This window comes from Protomyctophum parallelum (assembly GCF_964188405.1).
Source record: "Protomyctophum parallelum genome assembly, chromosome: 15".
Taxonomy (NCBI): domain Eukaryota; kingdom Metazoa; phylum Chordata; class Actinopteri; order Myctophiformes; family Myctophidae; genus Protomyctophum; species Protomyctophum parallelum.
Window position 1 is genome coordinate 41338951 of NC_139710.1, and position 19800 is coordinate 41358750.

The following is a 19800-nucleotide window of genomic DNA, read 5'->3' on the forward strand; positions in this document are numbered from 1 at the left end:
TTTAATGTGGTGTCATTCAAATTAATCTGGATATGGCAGACTCACTATTTAGAAAATAAAAACATGGCACTTCATTTAAAATAGGTTACAGACCCCTGTTATATGCGCTTATTTTTATAGACCTATTTACTTGTTTCTATGAGACATGGCAGTTTTGCGTCTTTTTAAAAAAAATGTTGAGATTAGAAACGGCCATAATTCTTTCATTTCTCAACCTTAAAAATAAATAAAAACATCTCTATAATCCGTGGGAAATGTGCTTTCATATGCTGTATCACACCCGATTCAAGTCTTCTTCAATAAAATGCTACGAGCGAACTCAGCGAAGACCATACCATCAGGGCCACAGCATTACGCAGCACGCATTCAACTCATTCCTTCGTCGTGACTTGAATGAAATAAAATATAATAAACGTTATTTTACTGGTGTTTTTCAATAGAAACAAATAAAGAGCGTGTGTAGGCTACTGTGTGCAAGTGCAACAGTGCATATACATGCATGCACTAGGCTATATTTCTTCCGTGTCGGGATGGTGATTGAGCTCTTCAAGTTCACAGCCCGTTTGGTCTTTCATAAAAAAACGTTGATATTAGCCTATAAACACTCATGGTTCTCTCATTTCTCAACCGTTTTATTAAATGTAAAAATCTCCATATTCCTTAGGAATCTTGCTTTCATTCGCTGTATGGTACATGGTTCTATCGTTATCGAATTAATTAATTACGCATGGATGGCAATTTGCCAATATGCTGCTATCTACTCGCAATTCCATTCCGATCTGAAAGGTGGGTCTGTTCTTTTGAGGCATAAAGGTGACAGCATGCAGTGCAATAGGAACTAGAAAAAGTGCCCTTCTGGGCACAGGTCTCCACCAGGTTATCCACAGATCCGTGCAGTTAGAGGTAAAAACACTTTTCGGCCAGTTATAGCGCCACCTTGAGGCTGAGTTGAAATTGTTCATGTGGCATTTTGTCCTGGGCCTAGTGGGAATGTGGGTGCACAATTTGACGGAAATCACGCGATGTGTTCATGATTTGCAGCATTTTGTTTGAAACTGAGCACTCCTGTGAACTTTGGAAGCCAATCTTAACCAATCAGGATGGAGTCTGAGAAATCTGAAAGACCGGTTTGGTTGAATGGCTCTAGAGAGACTGTGTACCAATTTGCGTGATGTTTGGACAAAATCTGTAGGTGTACTGTGCAAAAACTTGTTTTGCACAAAGCGGCCTCCTGGTGGCGCTATAACAGGCCGTTCTGGAAAGTTTGGGGCAGAGGTTCATCGTTGGCATCCAGGGAGTGTGTGTACCAATTTGCGTGATGTTTGGACAAAATCTGTAGGTGTACTGTGCAAAAACTTGTTTTGCACAAAGCGGCCTCCTGGTGGCGCTATAACAGGCCGTTCTGGAAGGTTTGGGGCAGAGATTCATCGTTGGCATCCAGGGAGTGTGTGTGCAAAATTTGCCATCGACCGGGTTAACGGTGGCCGAGATTAGCTGTTCACGGACACACGGACGGACGGACGGACGGACGGACACACAAACGGACGGACGGAGTGCAAAACATACTCTCCCCACATGCCTTCGGCCTGGTGGAGACAATAATTAACCCAAATGTGACAAAGGCATGTCATGTCTTCTATGGTGCCAGCCTGAAGAAATGTCATACCACGATCCCCAAAGTGCGCATTCCGTATGTGACATCAGCTGACTGGTAAAGAGAATAGTACGGACATGTTGATTGGGTACGTCTCAAACACGCCTTAAACACACCCATGACTAATTCAAGGCCGTTTTGCGCACTCCGCGGGGTGTCAAAAGCGCTTCTTAACATGCCCAAAATTGCAATATGACATACTACACGCCCCCAGATCATAATACTGTAATTAGATTAGTAATATAGAAGTAAGTAAAATAGAAGTCCTAAATCGACCCCATAGGCTCATACGCTCAATGGGGACAACTACAGTGTGTAAATACTTTTACTATTGGTGAGTTTATTACTGTAGTTTGTTCAACAAGTTAGATTGTCGTCGTGTCGTCCGGTACAGTAAAGTATAGCAGGAGTTCCTCCTCGCTCTGCCCAATATTATCCAGTTTGGTGACAGTCAAACTACAGTAGCTCTTGCCGTGATTTCATGTTTCTTCATGCTTATCCAACAAAAGTCCAGGCGTGCCGCGTGTGGCATTATTAAAAACAAACAGCTATGCCGCACGATCATAGTTCTAATAGTCGCAAAAGACTCGCGATGGAGTTAAGTAGTTGATCATCTGATTCATAGCCTGGCAGCCTGCTAGCTAGCAAACCTCCTCCTAGCTTGTAGCTCCTTCTAAAAACCAAAGGAACTGTGGTTGTAACTTGTTGAACATTTAGGGTTGTATGAAAAACATTGCATGGTTCATTCCTTCTCCTCCTCCTCCCCGCTCCAGTCTCCAAACATTGTGAACAACGTAACATGCTATGCTGCTCTGTAGAACGGTTTTGCTCATCAAAAATAGCAGATCTACAAGCTCACAACGCGTCCATCCGTGAGTTATTGTGGACTTGCAACTTTGACTTGAAACAGCTGAGCTAATTTCGGCCAATCAGAGCGGCATTCAGCGTAATCTAGTAAGATCTGTAACAATGGAATGCGGAAGTGCTCATTCTATCTCAATGGGATAGTTCCAAAGTTTGGAACTATAGCCCATAGGAAGTGTGTCGCCACTCTCTTAGTACTATTCCACTCGGCCTGCATTGAGTGCATTCACCGGCTCTGTTTTGCTTCACTCGCTGGCTGTTTCAGAACACAATGTTTTAATGCTTGATTGGATGGAATAAATATCATATTTTACCGCCGACTAATCGACTATAAATCGATTTTGATGGTATTCGAGTCGACTATCAAAAATCATGTTTGGTTAATGCCCTAGTGTGTGTGTGTGTGTGCGTGTGTGTGTGCGTGCGGCGTGTATGTATGTATGTGTGCGTGTGCGTGCGTGTTACCTTGTTCTTGCGTATGAACGGCCAGAGTTTCCCTCGGCTGTTGCTCCTCCCCCTGCGCCCAGGCCCCGCCCCCTCCGCGCGCGTGTCCAGGTAGCTGGACTCCGACACGCTGCGCCTCATGGTGGCGCTGTAGTCCTCGAACTCCACGTCCCCCGGGGGCTCGAAGCCCGACTTAAACGCCTCCACCACCTGACGCGTGTCCTGCAAAAACAACGAAACGAAACGAGCGCACCCAGACTCACTTTATTAATTTAACCCATTCTGGGGCCGGGGAAACCCCCGTTTTAAAGCATTACGTTATGCTTTATAGCTATTGAAAAATAGCAGATCTACAAGCTTGTAGCACGCCACCGAGTGGCGCGCTACGAGCTTGTAGGTCTGCTATTTTTCTTTTATTATCGAAGAACGACTGACATAGAAACATAGCTTTTTCAGAAAACTGTCAGGATGTAGAAGACATTTTTAGAATCTGATCTCAGGTCAGAATGTAAACTGTCAGGATGTAGAAGACATTTATAGAATCTGATCTCAGGTCAGAATGAAAACTGTCAGGATGTTGAAGACATTTTTAGAATCTGATCTCAGGTCAGAATGAAAACTGTCAGGATGTAGAAGACATTTTTTTTAATCTGATCTCAGGTCAAAATGAAAACTGTCAGGATGTAGAAGACATGTTTAGAATCTGATCTCAGGTCAGAATGAAAACTGTCAGGATGTAGAAGACATTTTTAGAATCTGATCTCAGGTCAGAATGGGTTAAAGGGACAGACCATGAAGAGTTGGATGCTCTTAAGGGACAGACCATGGACGGTTGGATGCTCTTAAAGGGACAGACCATGGACGGTTGGATGCTCTTATTAAAGGGACAGACCATGGAGGGTTGGATGCTCTCGGCAGAGTGCGTGATGCCGTCCAGACAGCGCGACACGATTGGCAGAACCTTCCTCTCCAGCTCCGCCACGGAGCGCATGGCTCCGCCCACTCTCTCTATCCGCCTCTCCTCCATGTCCTGGATGCGCTGGAGACACGCGCACACGCACACACGCCCACGCACGCACACACGCATACGTGCACACACGCACACACACACACACACCTTTATTTGCGTTCACATTTCTCAACACGTTCTTGAGATGCACAGACTGGGAGAACTCAAGCCACAGAGTAAGACGACTCTATACGACAACTCCATAACACACAAAAAAACAACATTCGCATTTTTAAATCCCGCTTAGTTTAGAAACCTTTTATCACTGGGCGAGTTTCAGTCGTACAAGCATTTATATTTGACTGGATATATTTTCCGTTGCTCCAGACTGTATAACAGAAGCATTTATATTTGACTCATGATCAGAGCTTCCGTTGCTCCAGACTGTATGACGGAAGCATTTATATTTGACTCATGATCAGAGCTTCCGTTGCTCCAGACTGTACGACGGAAGCATTTATATTTTACTCATGATCAGAGCTTCCGTTGCTCCAGACTGTATGACGGAAGCATTTATATTTGACTCATGATCAGAGCTTCCGTTGCTCCAGACTGTACGACGGAAGCATTTATATTTGACTCATGATCAGAGCTTCCGTTGCTCCAGACTGTATAACAGAAGCATTTATATTTTACTCATGATCAGAGCTTCCGTTGCTCCAGACTGTATGACGGAATCATTTATATTTTACTCATGATCAGAGCTTCCGTTGCTCCAGACTGTATGACGGAAGCATTTATATTTTACTCATGATCAGAGCTTCCGTTGCTCCAGACTGTACGACGGAAGCATTTATATTTGACTCATGATCAGAGCTTCCGTTGCTCCAGACTGTATAACAGAAGCATTTATATTTTACTCATGATCAGAGCTTCCGTTTGCTCCAGACTGTATGACGGAAGCATTTATATTTTACTCATGATCAGAGCTTCCGTTGCTCCAGACTGTACGACGGAAGCACTTATATTTGACTCATGATCAGAGCTTCCGTTGCTCCAGACTGTACGACAAACCCTCCCGCGCACTCAGATCAGCCAACACAGGGAAACTGGAAGTACCCTCACTAAAAACGCCGGGACAACGCTCCACACGTCCCAAACTCTTCTCCCTTCTGGCTCCAAAACTGTGGAATGCACTTCCCATTGCAGTCAGAACTGCAGCATCACTCCCAATCTTCCGCCGTAGCCTGAAAACCCACCTTTTCAGACTCCATCATGGCCCATAGCACTTACCCTAACCCCTTAGATAGCATTTCTGTTGGCTTAGATAGCATTTGACACAGACTTATAGCATGTTATGTAGACAGCACTATAATTGTATTGTATATAGTCATAGCACGCCATAGTACATATGTATAGCATAGTAGTGAATATGTATAGTTTATTATGTATAGTGTATGTATAGTTTCATCATATAGATATTCCACTGTTACCTTCTTAGCTTACGCATGTCTCATGATACATGCTTTTATGTGATGTATTCCCATGCTTTTGTTCTTGCTTAAATGTAAGTCGCTCTGGATTAAGAGCGTCTGCTAAATGCCTAAATTGTAAATTGTAAATTGTACGACGGAAGCATTTATATTTTACTCATGATCAGAGCTTCCGTTGCTCCAGACTGTACGACGGAAGCATTTATATTTGACTCATGATCAGAGCTTCCGTTGCTCTAGACTGTACGACGGAAGCATTTATATTTGACTCATGATCGGAGCTTCCGTTGCTCCAGACTGTATGACGGAAGCATTTATATTTGACTCGTGATCAGAGCTTCCGTTGCTCCAGACTGTACGACGGAAGCATTTATATTTGACTCGTGATCAGAGCTTCCGTTGCTCCAGACTGTATGACGGAAGCATTTATATTTTATTCATGATCAGAGCTTCCGTTGCTCCAGACTGTATGACGGAAGCATTTATATTTTACTCATGATCAGAGCTTCCGTTGCTCCAGACTGTACGACGGAAGCATTTATATTTTACTCATGATCAGAGCTTCCGTTGCTCCAGACTGTACGATGGAAGCATTTATATTTTACTCATGATCAGAGCTTCCGTTGCTCCAGACTGTACGACGGAAGCATTTATATTTTACTCATGATCAGAGCTTCCGTTGCTCCAGACTGTACGACGGAAGCATTTATATTTTACTCATGATCAGAGCTTCCGTTGCTCCAGACTGTACGACGGAAGCATTTATATTTTACTCATGATCAGAGCTTCCGTTGCTCCAGACTGTACGACGGAGGCATTTATATTTGACTCATGATCAGAGCTTCCGTTGCTCCAGACTGTATGACGGAAGCATTTATATTTTACTCATGATCAGAGCTTCCGTTGCTCCAGACTGTATGACGGAAGCATTTATATTTTACTCATGATCAGAGCTTCCGTTGCTCCAGACTGTATGACGGAAGCATTTATATTTGACTCATGATCAGAGCTTCCGTTGCTCCAGACTGTACGACGGAAGCATTTATATTTTACTCATGATCAGAGCTTCCGTTGCTCCAGACTGTACGACGGAGGCATTTATATTTTACTCATGATCAGAGCTTCCGTTGCTCCAGACTGTACGACGGAAGCATTTATATTTTACTCATGATCAGAGCTTCCGTTGCTCCAGACTGTACGACGGAAGCATTTATATTTTACTCATGATCAGAGCTTCCGTTGCTCCAGACTGTACGACGGAAGCAATTATATTTGACTCATGATCAGAGCTTCCGTTGCTCCAGACTGTACGACGGAAGCATTTATATTTGACTCATGATCAGAGCTTCCGTTGCTCCAGACTGTACGACGGAAGCATTTATATTTGACTCATGATCAGAGCTTCCGTTGCTCCAGACTGTACGACGGAAGCAACAGTATCACCACAATCCAGGTCTAGTCGCCTGCAGGGGCATTGATCGCCCCCCCCCCCCCCCCCCCAAAATAAAGGCACACCTCTGGTTGTTAAAGGTGTATAGGAAACGGAAATGGTGGGCATTTTATTTTGAAGTTTCAGACGGTTTCAACATTAAAACACGGCTGTGAAGTTTCTGAACCAATCAGAGCGTCGCATCCCTTCAGGCGATGGGACGGTAGCTAGGGACTCTAGCTATGCTATAAGCAGCAGCATGGTGTGTGTTTGTTTACAAGTCAGATGGTCGGCCAGCTGTACCAGTTTACTGTTATGTGGCTTATTTCTACCCTGTAATGTTTTCAGATATACATATTTTAGCGTGATGATTGAGTTGAAACCGAGTAATACACTGTCTGGATGTTATCTTGAATGGGAATAAAAACGGAGGATTTCTGTAATCAGTAGCAGCTGTGCTGCACCGATGCGCAGATATGGGGAATTAAACGGGTGAGATTCATTTTTATTGGCTTTTATCGATGTGTATCTCTACACGTCATCACGCAGCACGTTTTCATTTTCAGGAAGTAATTAACCCATTTTGGTGTTTTTAGCATCATGTCGTGCTTTAGCTATTGAAAATATTTTTGTAGGTCTGCTATTTTTGAAAAATCGAAGAGCGACTGACATTTTTTTACTTGTCAGAATGGGTTAAAAAAATATTTTTATGGATTTTTTATATAAAAACACACAGAAATGAGAATTTGCCCATTTTCTTTTTGGCATCCATTGTTAGGTATGCCCATATGATGACCACGGATATGGTCTAACAGTGTGAAAAACTTATTTTTCATTTCCCTACACCTTTATAACCCATTTTGGGCGGGAAGCCCTTTTGGTGTTAGCATTAATGTTATGCTTTAGCTATTGAAAAATAGCAGATCGGTCTGGGCTGTGGCTCAGCGGTCCAGGCACCTTGGCTGGTAATCCAGTCTGGCAGTGTGCCGCGGGGTCGACTCCCGATCCCGACGGCCTTTAATGCACGTCAGCCCCCCCCATCTATCTCCCCATTTCCTGTCAGCCTACTGTCTGTCGCTCCATAAAGAAAATATTAAATAAAGGCGAAAGCCAAAAAAAAAAAAAAAAGCAGATCTACGAGCTTGTAGATCTGCAATTGTTTTTAAATCGAAGAAGGACTGAAATAGAAACATAGTTTTTTCAGAAAACTGTCAGGATGTAGAAGACATTTATAGAATCTGATCTCAGGTCAGAACGGTAAACTGTCAGGATGTAGAAGACATTTATAGAATCTGATCTCAGGTCAGAATGGTAAACTGTCAGGATGTAGAAGACATTCTTAGAATCTCAGGTCAGAACGGGTTAATTAACGACTAGTCGCTCGTTCGTCTGAAACGAATCTACACCATCTGCCGCTGCTGGTCTCACCTGGAAGACAACGGGATAAGGGCGGGGTTTCTGGGATGAGGGCGGGGTCTCTGGGATGAGGGTGTGGTTACCTGGAATATGACAGGAATGAGGGTGTGGTTTCTGGGATGAGGGTGTGGTTTCTGGTGAATGGGTGTGGTTTATGGTAAATGGGTGTGGTTTATGGTGTCAGGGTGTGGTTTATGGTGTCAGGGTGTGGTCTATGGTGTCAGGGTGTGGTTTATGGTAACAGGGTGTGGTCTATGGTAACAGGGTGTGGTCTATGGTGTCAGGGTGTGGTTTATGGTGTCAGGGTGTGGTCTATGGTGTCAGGGTGTGGTTTATGGTGTCAGGTGTGGTCTATGGTGTCAGGGTGTGGTTTATGGTGTCAGGGTGTGGTTTATGGTGTCAGGGTGTGGTTTATGGTGTCAGGGTGTGGTTTATGGTGTCAGGGTGTGGTTTATGGTGTCAGGGTGTGGTTTATGGTGTCAGGGTGTGGTTTATGGTGTCAGGGTGTGGTCTATGGTGTCAGGGTGTGGTTTATGGTAACAGGGTGTGGTCTATGGTAACAGGGTGTGGTCTATGGTGTCAGGGTGTGGTTTATGGTGTCAGGGTGTGGTCTATGGTGTCAGGGTGTGGTTTATGGTGTCAGGTGTGGTCTATGGTGTCAGGGTGTGGTCTATGGTGTCAGGGTGTGGTTTATGGTGTCAGGGTGTGGTTTATGGTGTCAGGGTGTGGTTTATGGTGTCAGGGTGTGGTTTATGGTGTCAGGGTGTGGTTTATGGTGTCAGGGTGTGGTTTATGGTGTCAGGGTGTGGTTTATGGTGTCAGGGTGTGGTCTATGGTGTCAGGGTGTGGTTTATGGTAACAGGGTGTGGTCTATGGTGTCAGGGTGTGGTCTATGGTAACAGGGTGTGGTCTATGGTGTCAGGGTGTGGTCTATGGTGTCAGGGTGTGGTCTATGGTAACAGGGTGTGGGCTATGGTGTCAGGGTGTGGTCTACGGTGTCAGGGTGTGGTTTATGGTAACAGGGTGTGGTTTATGGTGTCAGGGTGTGGTTTATGGTAACAGGGTGTGGTCTATGGTAACAGGGTGTGGTCTATGGTGTCAGGGTGTGGTTTATGGTAACAGGGTGTGGTTTATGGTGTCAGGGTGTGGTTTATGGTGTCAGGGTGTGGTTTATGGTAACAGGGTGTGGTTTATGGTGTCAGGGTGTGGTTTATGGTGTCAGGGTGTGGTCTATGGTGTCAGGGTGTGGTTTCTGGTAACAGGGTGTGGTCTATGGTAACAGGGTGTGGTTTATGGTAACAGGGTGTGGTTTATGGTGTCAGGGTGTGGTCTATGGTGTCAGGGTGTGGTTTATGGTAACAGGGTGTGGTTTATGGTGTCAGGGTGTGGTTTATGGTGTCAGGGTGTGGTTTATGGTGTCAGGGTGTGGTCTATGGTAACAGGGTGTGGTCTATGGTGTCAGGGTGTGGTCTATGGTGTCAGGGTGTGGTTTATGGTGTCAGGGTGTGGTTTATGGTGTCAGGGTGTGGTTTATGGTGTCAGGGTGTGGTTTATGGTGTCAGGGTGTGGTTTATGGTGTCAGGGTGTGGTTTATGGTGTCAGGGTGTGGTTTATGGTAACAGGGTGTGGTCTATGGTAACAGGGTGTGGTTTATGGTAACAGGGTGTGGTCTATGGTAACAGGGTGTGGTTTATGGTGTCAGGGTGTGGTTTATGGTGTCAGGGTGTGGTTTATGGTAACAGGGTGTGGTCTATGGTGTCAGGGTGTGGTTTATGGTGTCAGGGTGTGGTTTATGGTGTCAGGGTGTGGTCTATGGTAACAGGGTGTGGTTTATGGTGTCAGGGTGTGGTCTATGGTAACAGGGTGTGGTTTATGGTGTCAGGGTGTGGTTTATGGTGTCAGGGTGTGGTCTATGGTAACAGGGTGTGGTTTATGGTGTCAGGGTGTGGTTTATGGTGTCAGGGTGTGGTTTATGGTAACAGGGTGTGGTCTATGGTGTCAGGGTGTGGTTTATGGTGTCAGGGTGTGGTTTATGGTGTCAGGGTGTGGTCTATGGTAACAGGGTGTGGTTTATGGTGTCAGGGTGTGGTCTATGGTAACAGGGTGTGGTTTATGGTGTCAGGGTGTGGTTTATGGTGTCAGGGTGTGGTTTATGGTGTCAGGGTGTGGTTTATGGTAACAGGGTGTGGTCTATGGTAACAGGGTGTGGCTTATGGTGTCAGGGTGTGGTTTATGGTAACAGGGTGTGGTCTATGGTAACAGGGTTTGGTCTATGGTGTCAGGGTGTGGTTTATGGTGTCAGGGTGTGGTTTATGGTGTCAGGGTGTGGTCTATGGTGTCAGGGTGTGGTCTATGGTGTCAGGGTGTGGTTTATGGTGTCAGGGTGTGGTTTATGGTGTCAGGGTGTGGTTTATGGTGTCAGGGTGTGGTCTATGTTGTCAGGGTGTGGTCTATGGTGTCAGGATGTGGTCTATGGTGTCAGGGTGTGGTCTATGGTGTCAGGGTGTGGTCTATGGTGTCAGGGTGTGGTCTATGGTGTCAGGGTGTGGTCTATGGTGTCAGGGTGTGGTCTATGGTGTCAGGGTGTGGTCTATGGTAACAGGGTGTGGTCTATGGTGTCAGGGTGTGGTTTATGGTAACAGGGTGTGGTCTATGGTGTCAGGGTGTGGTCTATGGTGTCAGGGTGTGGTTTATGGTAACAGGGTGTGGTCTATGGTGTCAGGGTGTGGTCTATGGTAACAGGGTGTGGTTTATGGTGTCAGGGTGTGGTCTATGGTGTCAGGGTGTGGTCTATGGTGTCAGGGTGTGGTCTATGGTGTCAGGGTGTGGTTTATGGTAACAGGGTGTGGTTTATGGTAACAGGGTGTGGTCTATGGTAACAGGGTGTGGTCTATGGTAACAGGGTGTGGTTTATGGTGTCAGGGTGTGGTCTATGGTAACAGGGTGTGGTTTATGGTGTCAGGGTGTGGTTTATGGTAACAGGGTGTGGTTTATGGTGTCAGGGTGTGGTTTATGGTAACAGGGTGTGGTTTATGGTGTCAGGGTGTGGTCTATGGTAACAGGGTGTGGTTTATGGTGTCAGGGTGTGGTTTATGGTAACAGGGTGTGGTTTATGGTGTCAGGGTGTGGTCTATGGTAACAGGGTGTGGTTTATGGTGTCAGGGTGTGGTTTATGGTAACAGGGTGTGGTCTATGGTGTCAGGGTGTGGTCTATGGTAACAGGGTGTGGTTTATGGTGTCAGGGTGTGGTTTATGGTGTCAGGGTGTGGTCTATGGTGTCAGGGTGTGGTTTATGGTAACAGGGTGTGGTCTATGGTAACAGGGTGTGGTCTATGGTAACAGGGTGTGGTTTATGGTGTCAGGGTGTGGTTTATGGTAACAGGGTGTGGCCTATGGTGTCAGGGTGTGGTCTATGGTGTCAGGGTATGGTCTATGGTGTCAGGGTATGGTTTATGGTACCTGGAAGATGACGGGGATCAGGGTGTGGTAGTGCTGGTGCTGGTCTTGGTTGAACTGGTTCAGACTGGTCAGGTAATCCTGCTTGGACTCCTGAGCCGACTGCTGCTTCTGCTGGGCCGCGTGGCGCGCCTGAAACATGTTAGTCACAAACCCCATAAATGGTTTTGCCGATGTTGAACACATTCTGAAACACTGTGGACATGTTTAACACATTGGTTCGTGCGTGCGTGTGCGTGCATGCGTGTGTGTGTGCATGTGTGTGTGTACCTTCACTGAACAGCGCTGGCATGCGTACAGAGAGAGAGAGGGAGAGAGAGAGAGACATAAGAAAACAGTGGCAGTCTGTAGTGCAGCATTTCTCAAAGTGCCACAATCAATAATCACCAGTGGTAATCAATAATCACTAGTGGTAATCAATAATCACTAGTGGTAATCAATAATCACTAGTGGTAATCAATAATCACCAGTGGTAATCAAAAATCACCAGTGGTAATCAATAATCACCAGTGGTAATCAAAAATCACCAGTGGTAATCAATAATCACCAGTGGTAATCATCTAATCAATAATCACTAGTGGTGGTAATCAATAATCACTAGTCGTAATCAATAATCACTAGTGGTAATCAATAATAACCATATGTCCCCCCCGCTCCCTCAGGTCCAGCGAAGCTAACCTCCTGAAGGTCCGCAAGGCCAAGTACCGTACCTGGGGGGACAGAGCCTTTTATGTTTCTGCCCCCAAACTCTGGAATGAACTCCCCAACCATCTCAGAGCTGCTCCCTCTCTCCTCTCTTTCAAAACCTCACTTAAAACCCACCTCTTCAGAATAGCCTTCCCCAGTTGAGGCCTCGTTTACCTTTTTATCTTTTTAACCTGATATGTCTTAGCTTTGATCTTTTTTCTTAATAAAGTCTGTTCCTGATGTTCTCATGTAAAGCGCTTTGGGTATTTTATATAAATCTGAGCTATTATTATTATTATTATTATTATTAATAATCACTAGTGGTGGTAATCAATAATCACTAGTGGTAATCAACAATCACTAGTGGTCATCAATAACCACCAGTGGTCATCAATAACCACCAGTGGTAATCAATAATCACTAGTGGTAATCAATAATCACTAGTGGTAATCAATAATCACTAGTGGTGGTAATCAATAATCACTAGTGGTAATCAATAATCACTAGTGGTGGTAATCAATAATCACTAGTGGTAATCAATAATCACTAGTGGTAATCAATAATCACTAGTGGTAATCAATAATGATAATAATAATAATAAAACTTTATTTGTATAGCACCTTTCATGACATGAAATGCAGCTCAAAGTGCTCTACAGAACAATGGAGAATAAAAGAAAAGCAAGACAACGACATTAAAAAAACAAGCAGTAATGCAATACAGTGAGGACATGAATAACAAAAAAATAAAAAATCACACCAGTGTGAACCAAGTGGTGCAACTCCCATCTATTGGTTCTCTGTATCGTTCCAATTTGTATCATTCCAATTTCTTCTCTGTATCATTCCAATTTATTATCTGTATCGTTTGCGTCCAGCAGGTGGCAGCCATGCCACATACTTCTCTCGTTCCAATTTCACGCATGCGCACACCACTCCTGCTCACACAGGTGCACACACAAACACGTACAGGGCATTGGATGCTGGATGTAGAAGTGGTTGCACCACTTAAAAATAAATGATCAATTAAAAGCAATGTTGTAGAAGTGGGTCTTGAGCTGAGCTTTAAAAATGTCTACAGAGGCTGCCTGACGAAGTTACAGTGGGAGCTTGTTCCATGCCGACGGCCCGTAGAAGCAAAAAGCTGCTTCCCCGTATTTTTTTGTTGCCATTTTTTTAGGCAAAGCGAGCAGGCCAGCAGTGGAAGACCTTAGGGGGCGGTTTGGGACATATTTAGGTAGGAAGGTGCGAGACCATTGAGAGCTTTATAGACAAGTAAAATAATTTTAAAATCAATCCTAAAAACAACCGGAAGCCAGTGCAGTGATGCCAAAACTGGAGTAATATGTTCTCTCATCTTAGTTCTAGTTAAAACTCTGGCTCCTGCATTTTGGACAAGTTGTAATCTGTCTGTTGTTTTCTTAGGCAGTCCTGAAAAAAGTGCATTGCAGTAATCAAGCCGAGAAAAAACAAAGGCGTGGATTAGCGTTTTTGCATCGTCCAAGGACAAATAGGCTCTGATTCGTGCAATATTTCTAAGGTGAAAAAAGGCAATCTTGGTAACATGATTAATGTGTGAATTAAAATTCAATTCAGAATCAATAATAACCCCCAGGTTCTTTACTGTACTGCTACTTTCTACAGTCAGGTTGCCAAGTCTGCTTATTATTGATTATTTCTGCTCACTAGAACCGATTATGAGAACTTCTGTCTTATCCTCATTTAGCTTGAGAAAGTTCTCACTCATCCAACATTTGATGCTAGACAGACAGGTCAACAGTGGGTCTAAAGCACAGGGATCATCAGGAGCCACAGAGAGATATAGTTGGGTATCATCAGCATAGAAATGAAAATTGACTCCGTGATTGGTAATGAGTTCGCCCAATGGCAGTATGTACAAGGAGAAAAGCAGAGGGCCAAGAATCGAGCCCTGTGGAATACCAGAACTGATGTCGTGTTTGTCTGAGTCAAACTCGGCTAGATTGACAAAGTAACTTCTGTTTGATATGAATGAGAGCCAGGGACACGGAATCAGGGCCTTTCTCGGCCCCGCCCCTCTCCCATTGTTTATATTGTGTTTTAGTTTCCAAGATGGCCGCAGCACCAGGAGGGGGTGGGGTCTTACTGGGCTGCGTTCACACATTCGAGACACCTGTCTTGCGTTTGTCTTGTGTCTGTGTTTAATGGCCACTCCAATGCATTTCCAATGGAAGCCCATATGGTTTGACCAAACATTTTGTTTGATGAGGGGGAGGGGGAGGGGGGCAGAACACATCCATCAAAAATGTGTTCAGACACAAGGCTGGTGTCAGACACAAGGCAAGTGTCTTGAACGCAGCCCAGTAAGGTTGTATGTCGACCCCGCCTCCCTCACCTCCGCCCTACCCCCTCTTGGTTGCTGCGGCCATCTTGGATCCTAAACACAATATAAACAATGTGAGAGGGGTGGGGCCGAGAAAAGGCCTTATTACGTTAATTCCTCTAGAACGTGAAATTACGTCTTTAAACAGTTGTTTTATAGACGGGTAAAAGGGCAGTTGTTTTACAGACTGGTAAGAGGGCAGTTGTTTTACAGACGGGTAAAAGGGGCAGTTGTTTTACAGACGGGTAAAAAGGGCAGTTGTTTTACAGACGGGTAAAAGGGCAGTTGTTTTACAGACGGGTAAAAGGGGCAGTTGTTTTATAGACGGGTAAAAGGGGCAGTTGTTTTACAGAAGGGTAAAAGGGGCAGTTGTTTTATAGACGGGTAAAAGGGGCAGTTGTTTTACAGACGGGTAAAAGGGGCAGTTGTTTTATAGACGGGTAAAAGGGGCAGTTGTTTTATAGATGGGTAAAAGGGGCAGTTGTTTTATACATGGGTAAAAGGGCAGTTGTTTTATAGACGGGTAAAAGGGCAGTTGTTTTACAGACGGGTAAAAGGGGCAGGGTCTGAAGCCCCCTTTGATGTGTATGTGTGCACGTCCCTGTTAACCCATTTTGGGGCGGGAACCCCTTTTGGTGTTAGCATTATGCTATGCTTTAGCTATTGAAAAATAGCAGATCTACAAGGTCTTGTAGGTCTGCTATTTTTTGAAAAGTCGAAGAACGACTGACATAGAAACATAGCTTTTTCAGAAAACTGTCAGGATGTAGAAGACATTGTTATAATCTGATCTCAGGTCAGAACGGGTCAATAACGCCACACAGACCTTCTCTCCGTCCATCTAGAATCTGATCTCAGGTCAGAATGGGTCAATAACGCCACACAGACCTTCTCTCCGTCCATCTAGAATCTGATCTCAGGTCAGAACACAGACCTTCTCTCCGTCCATCTAGAATCTGATCTCAGGTCAGAACACAGACCTTCTCTCCGTCCATCTAGAATCTGATCTCAGGTCAGAACACAGACCTTCTCTCCGTCCATCTAGAATCTGATCTCAGGTCAGAACACAGACCTTCTCTCCGTCCATCTAGAATCTGATCTCAGGTCAGAACACAGACCTTCTCTCCGTCCATCTAGAATCTGATCTCAGGTCAGAACACAGACCTTCTCTCCGTCCATCTAGAATCTGATCTCAGGTCAGAACACAGACCTTCTCTCCGTCCATCTTGCTGTTCAGCTCGTTGTCGATGCGGTCCGAGTTCTGCTGCGCTCGCTCTGCCTCTTTGCAGTCCCTCTCGAACCGCCGTTTACTCTGTAGGACACACAATGATGTAGGCAACCATTTACTGTGTAACAGACACACAATGATGTAGGCAACCATTTACTGTGTAACAGACACACAATGATGTAGGCAACCATTTACTGTGTAACAGACACACAATAATGTAGACAACCATTTACTGTGTAACAGACACACAATAATGTAGGCAACCATTTACTGTGTAACACACACACAATCATGTAGGCAACCATTTACTGTGTAACACACACACAATGATGTAGGCAACCATTTACTGTGTAACACACACACAATCATGTAGGCAACCATTTACTGTGTAACACACAATAATAATATGTGACCAAATTTGACTGAGAGACTGCCATTGGATTTTTTCTTTTTTTTCTTTTTTCATGTCATATGAAAGCAGTGAATCGTTAACCTGACGCTGCCAGATCCAAGAAGCTTGCTACACAAATGTGTTTCACAGCTTATTGGGATCTGGGATCTCGTAAGCCAATTTGATGACGGGGCTGTTCCTTTTTTTCAAGATACTTGGTAGATGATTGGATGGGACCGTCTGTCTATCACCGTGTGGGCGTGCAAACACAACCAATCATATTGACGTGTCTATATAGCTTCACATCCGGTTTCGCACATATCCCGCCCTTATAGCTCACGCCGATTGGTTCGGTACGGAACGGATCGGTGTTAGCTGAACTCCCTGAGAGATCCCAGATGGAGTTTTTATTTGTCGACGAAATTGTATATTTAGTCTTTGTTTTAGCCATTGTATAGCTTAGTTTCCATTTGTTTTTGTCAGTGAAAAAAGGTAGTCGACGAACATTTTTCGTCTTAGTTTTTAGTCGACGAAAACAACACTGGTACTTGATAATGATTGTACTGCAGCATTACTTTTGTGCCCAACCCAACTTCTCAAGACCATCTGTAAACAATCCCCCTCCCCCCTATCAGTAATGTGATCTATCAGTATTGTGATCTATATCACATTACCCACACTGAACAGCATTTGCTGTTCATATATTCAGAACGGGTAAGGACTAGTAACAATAATAATAACAACAACAATAACAATAACAATAACAATAATAAAAATAACAATAACATACAGATTCCAGTTGTTTCCAGGAGCTCTCAATGTGCTGCTGGGCACGGCGACCATCTTGGAAATGCTGTGACGAATACAAGAACATATAATTAACCATTGGCGTTAATTAGTTAATTAACCACTTATAACGTCATGTGTGTGCGTGCATGCGTGCGTGCGTGCGCACGCGCGTCGTACCGACTTCCTTTCCGCCTTCAGGTCAGAGGTGAATCGCGACAGCTCTGCGACCACGTTGGAGTTCAGGCTGTCCGCCAGCGCCTCCCGCTGGCCAGAATACTCACTGAGCTCTCTGAGGGTGAGGACGAACGCACGGCACCACGAGAACCTGCAGCGCGCACACACACACACACACAAGAACAGACAGACAGACAGACAGACAGACAGACAGACAGACAGACAGACAGACAGACAGACAGACAGACAGACAGACAGACAGACAGACAGACAGACAGACAGACAGACAGACAGACAGACAGACAGACAGACAGATTACATGGTCTGTAACCGAATGGACCCGTACAGGTCTGTAACCAAAAGGGCTTGTAGACCTGAAAATTTTGAAAAATTGTGAAAATGTGGCACAAATCTCATAGCTTTGCTTCAGGGGTGGGGGGGATGGGGGACTACATATTTTGAGATGGGGGGTCCGCAGCCAGATAAAGACTGAGAACCACTGATATAGAAACATGAGGTTTTTCAGAAAACTGTGAGGATTTAGAAGACATTTGTAGAATCTGGTCTCACGTCTAAATGTGTTAACCCATTGAGACCTGAAGACGGTTCTACAAATGTCTTCAAAATCCCGATAGTTTTCTTGAAAGGTTTTCTATATCAGTGGTTCTCAAACATTTTCATGTCAAGGACCCCCAAAGATATCTGTATTTGGCCACCGGGTGACTGCTTCTACGTCATCTCCAGGTTCGTTTTGTAGCGTTCGTTTAAATGTTTTATGCATTGTGTAATGTGTAATGAAAACAACGTATTAACAGTTAAAACTGGCAGAATTATTATAGATTTCATATAGCCAAAATAATGTGAAATATATAGAGCATTTGTTTTATTCTAATTCATTTTGCTAGCTTTAGTTATAATAATCATTTCTTCTTCTGTTTTCTACATATATAACCACATTATAACCATATAAAAATAAATGGGAGTTAAATTCTGCAAATTGTAAAAATGGCAAAATATGACTCCTAACGTCGTTGAAGTGGGACTCATTAAATGTCTCATTTCTAAAAGACCATCCATGCATTCTGGGACTCATCTCTAAAAGACCATCCCTGCATCCTGGGACTCATCTCTAAAAGACCATCCCTGCATCCTGGGACTCATTTCTAAAAGACCATCCCTGCATCCTGGGACTCATCTCTAAAAGACCATCCCTGCATCCTGGGACTCATTTCTAAAAGACCATCCCTGCATCCTGGGACTCATTTCTAAAAGACCATCCCTGCATCCTGGGACTCATCTCTAAAAGACCATCCCTGCATCCTGGGACTCATCTCTAAAAGACCATCCCTGCATCCCGGGACTCATTTCTAAAAGACCATCCCTGCATCCTGGGACTCATTTCTAAAAGACCATCCCTGCATCCTGGGACTCATTTCTAAAAGACCATCCCTGCATCCTGGGACTCATCTCTAAAAGACCATCCCTGCATCCTGGGACTCATCTCTAAAAGACCATCCCTGCATCCCGGGACTCATTTCTAAAAGACCATCCCTGCATCCTGGGACTCATTTCTAAAAGACCATCCCTGCATCCTGGGACTCATTTCTAAAAGACCATCCCTGCATCCTGGGACTCATCTCTAAAAGACCATCCCTGCATCCTGGGACTCATTTCTAAAAGACCATCCCTGCATCCTGGGACTCATCTCTAAAAGACCATCCCTGCATCCTGGGACTCATTTCTAAAAGACCATCCCTGCATCCTGGGACTCATTTCTAAAAGACCATCCCTGCATCCTGGGACTCATCTCTAAAAGACCATCCCTGCATCCTGGGACTCATCTCTAAAAGACCATCCCTGCATCCCGGGACTCATTTCTAAAAGACCATCCCTGCATCCTGGGACTCATTTCTAAAAGACCATCCCTGCATCCTGGGACTCATTTCTAAAAGACCATCCCTGCATCCTGGGACTCATCTCTAAAAGACCATCCCTGCATCCTGGGACTCATCTCTAAAAGACCATCCCTGCATCCCGGGACTCATTTCTAAAAGACCATCCCTGCATCCTGGGACTCATTTCTAAAAGACCATCCCTGCATCCTGGGACTCATTTCTAAAAGACCATCCCTGCATCCTGGGACTCATTTCTAAAAGACCATCCCTGCATCCTGGGACTCATTTCTAAAAGACCATCCCTGCATCCCGGCACTCATTTCTAAAAGACCATCCCTGCATCCTGGGACTCATCTCTAAAAGACCATCCCTGCACCCTGGGACTCATTACATTGAAAACATGTTTACATCATTTTACATCACTCCGAAGGAGGAGTCTACCTTTCTGTGTCTGTGGAGATACAGACGCCCCAGAGCCTTTCTGTGTCTGTGGAGATACAGACGGCCCAGAGCCTTTCTGTGTCTGTGGAGATACAGACGCCCCAGAGCCTTTCTGTGTCTGTGGAGATA

At 44.7% G+C, this 19800-nt stretch overlaps 2 protein-coding genes across 3 annotated transcripts in view; one reads left to right on the forward strand and one right to left on the reverse strand.

The window, feature by feature from the left end:
• LOC310871531 (formin-binding protein 1-like) overlaps window positions 1-19800 on the reverse strand; it is a 55249-nt gene that overhangs the window by 24509 nt on the left and 10940 nt on the right. For both annotated transcript variants that reach the window (XM_083783105.1, XM_083783104.1), the window contains exons 4-10: window positions 17339-17486; window positions 17163-17225; window positions 15964-16065; window positions 11976-11990; window positions 11709-11837; window positions 3855-4001; window positions 2984-3184 (exon numbers count right to left, since the gene is read on the reverse strand). In XM_083783105.1, coding sequence (XP_083639231.1) covers window positions 2984-3184; window positions 3855-4001; window positions 11709-11837; window positions 11976-11990; window positions 15964-16065; window positions 17163-17225; window positions 17339-17486 — 805 coding nt within the window. The remainder of the gene's footprint in view (window positions 1-2983; window positions 3185-3854; window positions 4002-11708; window positions 11838-11975; window positions 11991-15963; window positions 16066-17162; window positions 17226-17338; window positions 17487-19800) is intronic.
• mylkb (myosin light chain kinase b) overlaps window positions 1-19800 on the forward strand; it is a 243182-nt gene that overhangs the window by 17580 nt on the left and 205802 nt on the right. The window lies entirely within an intron of this gene.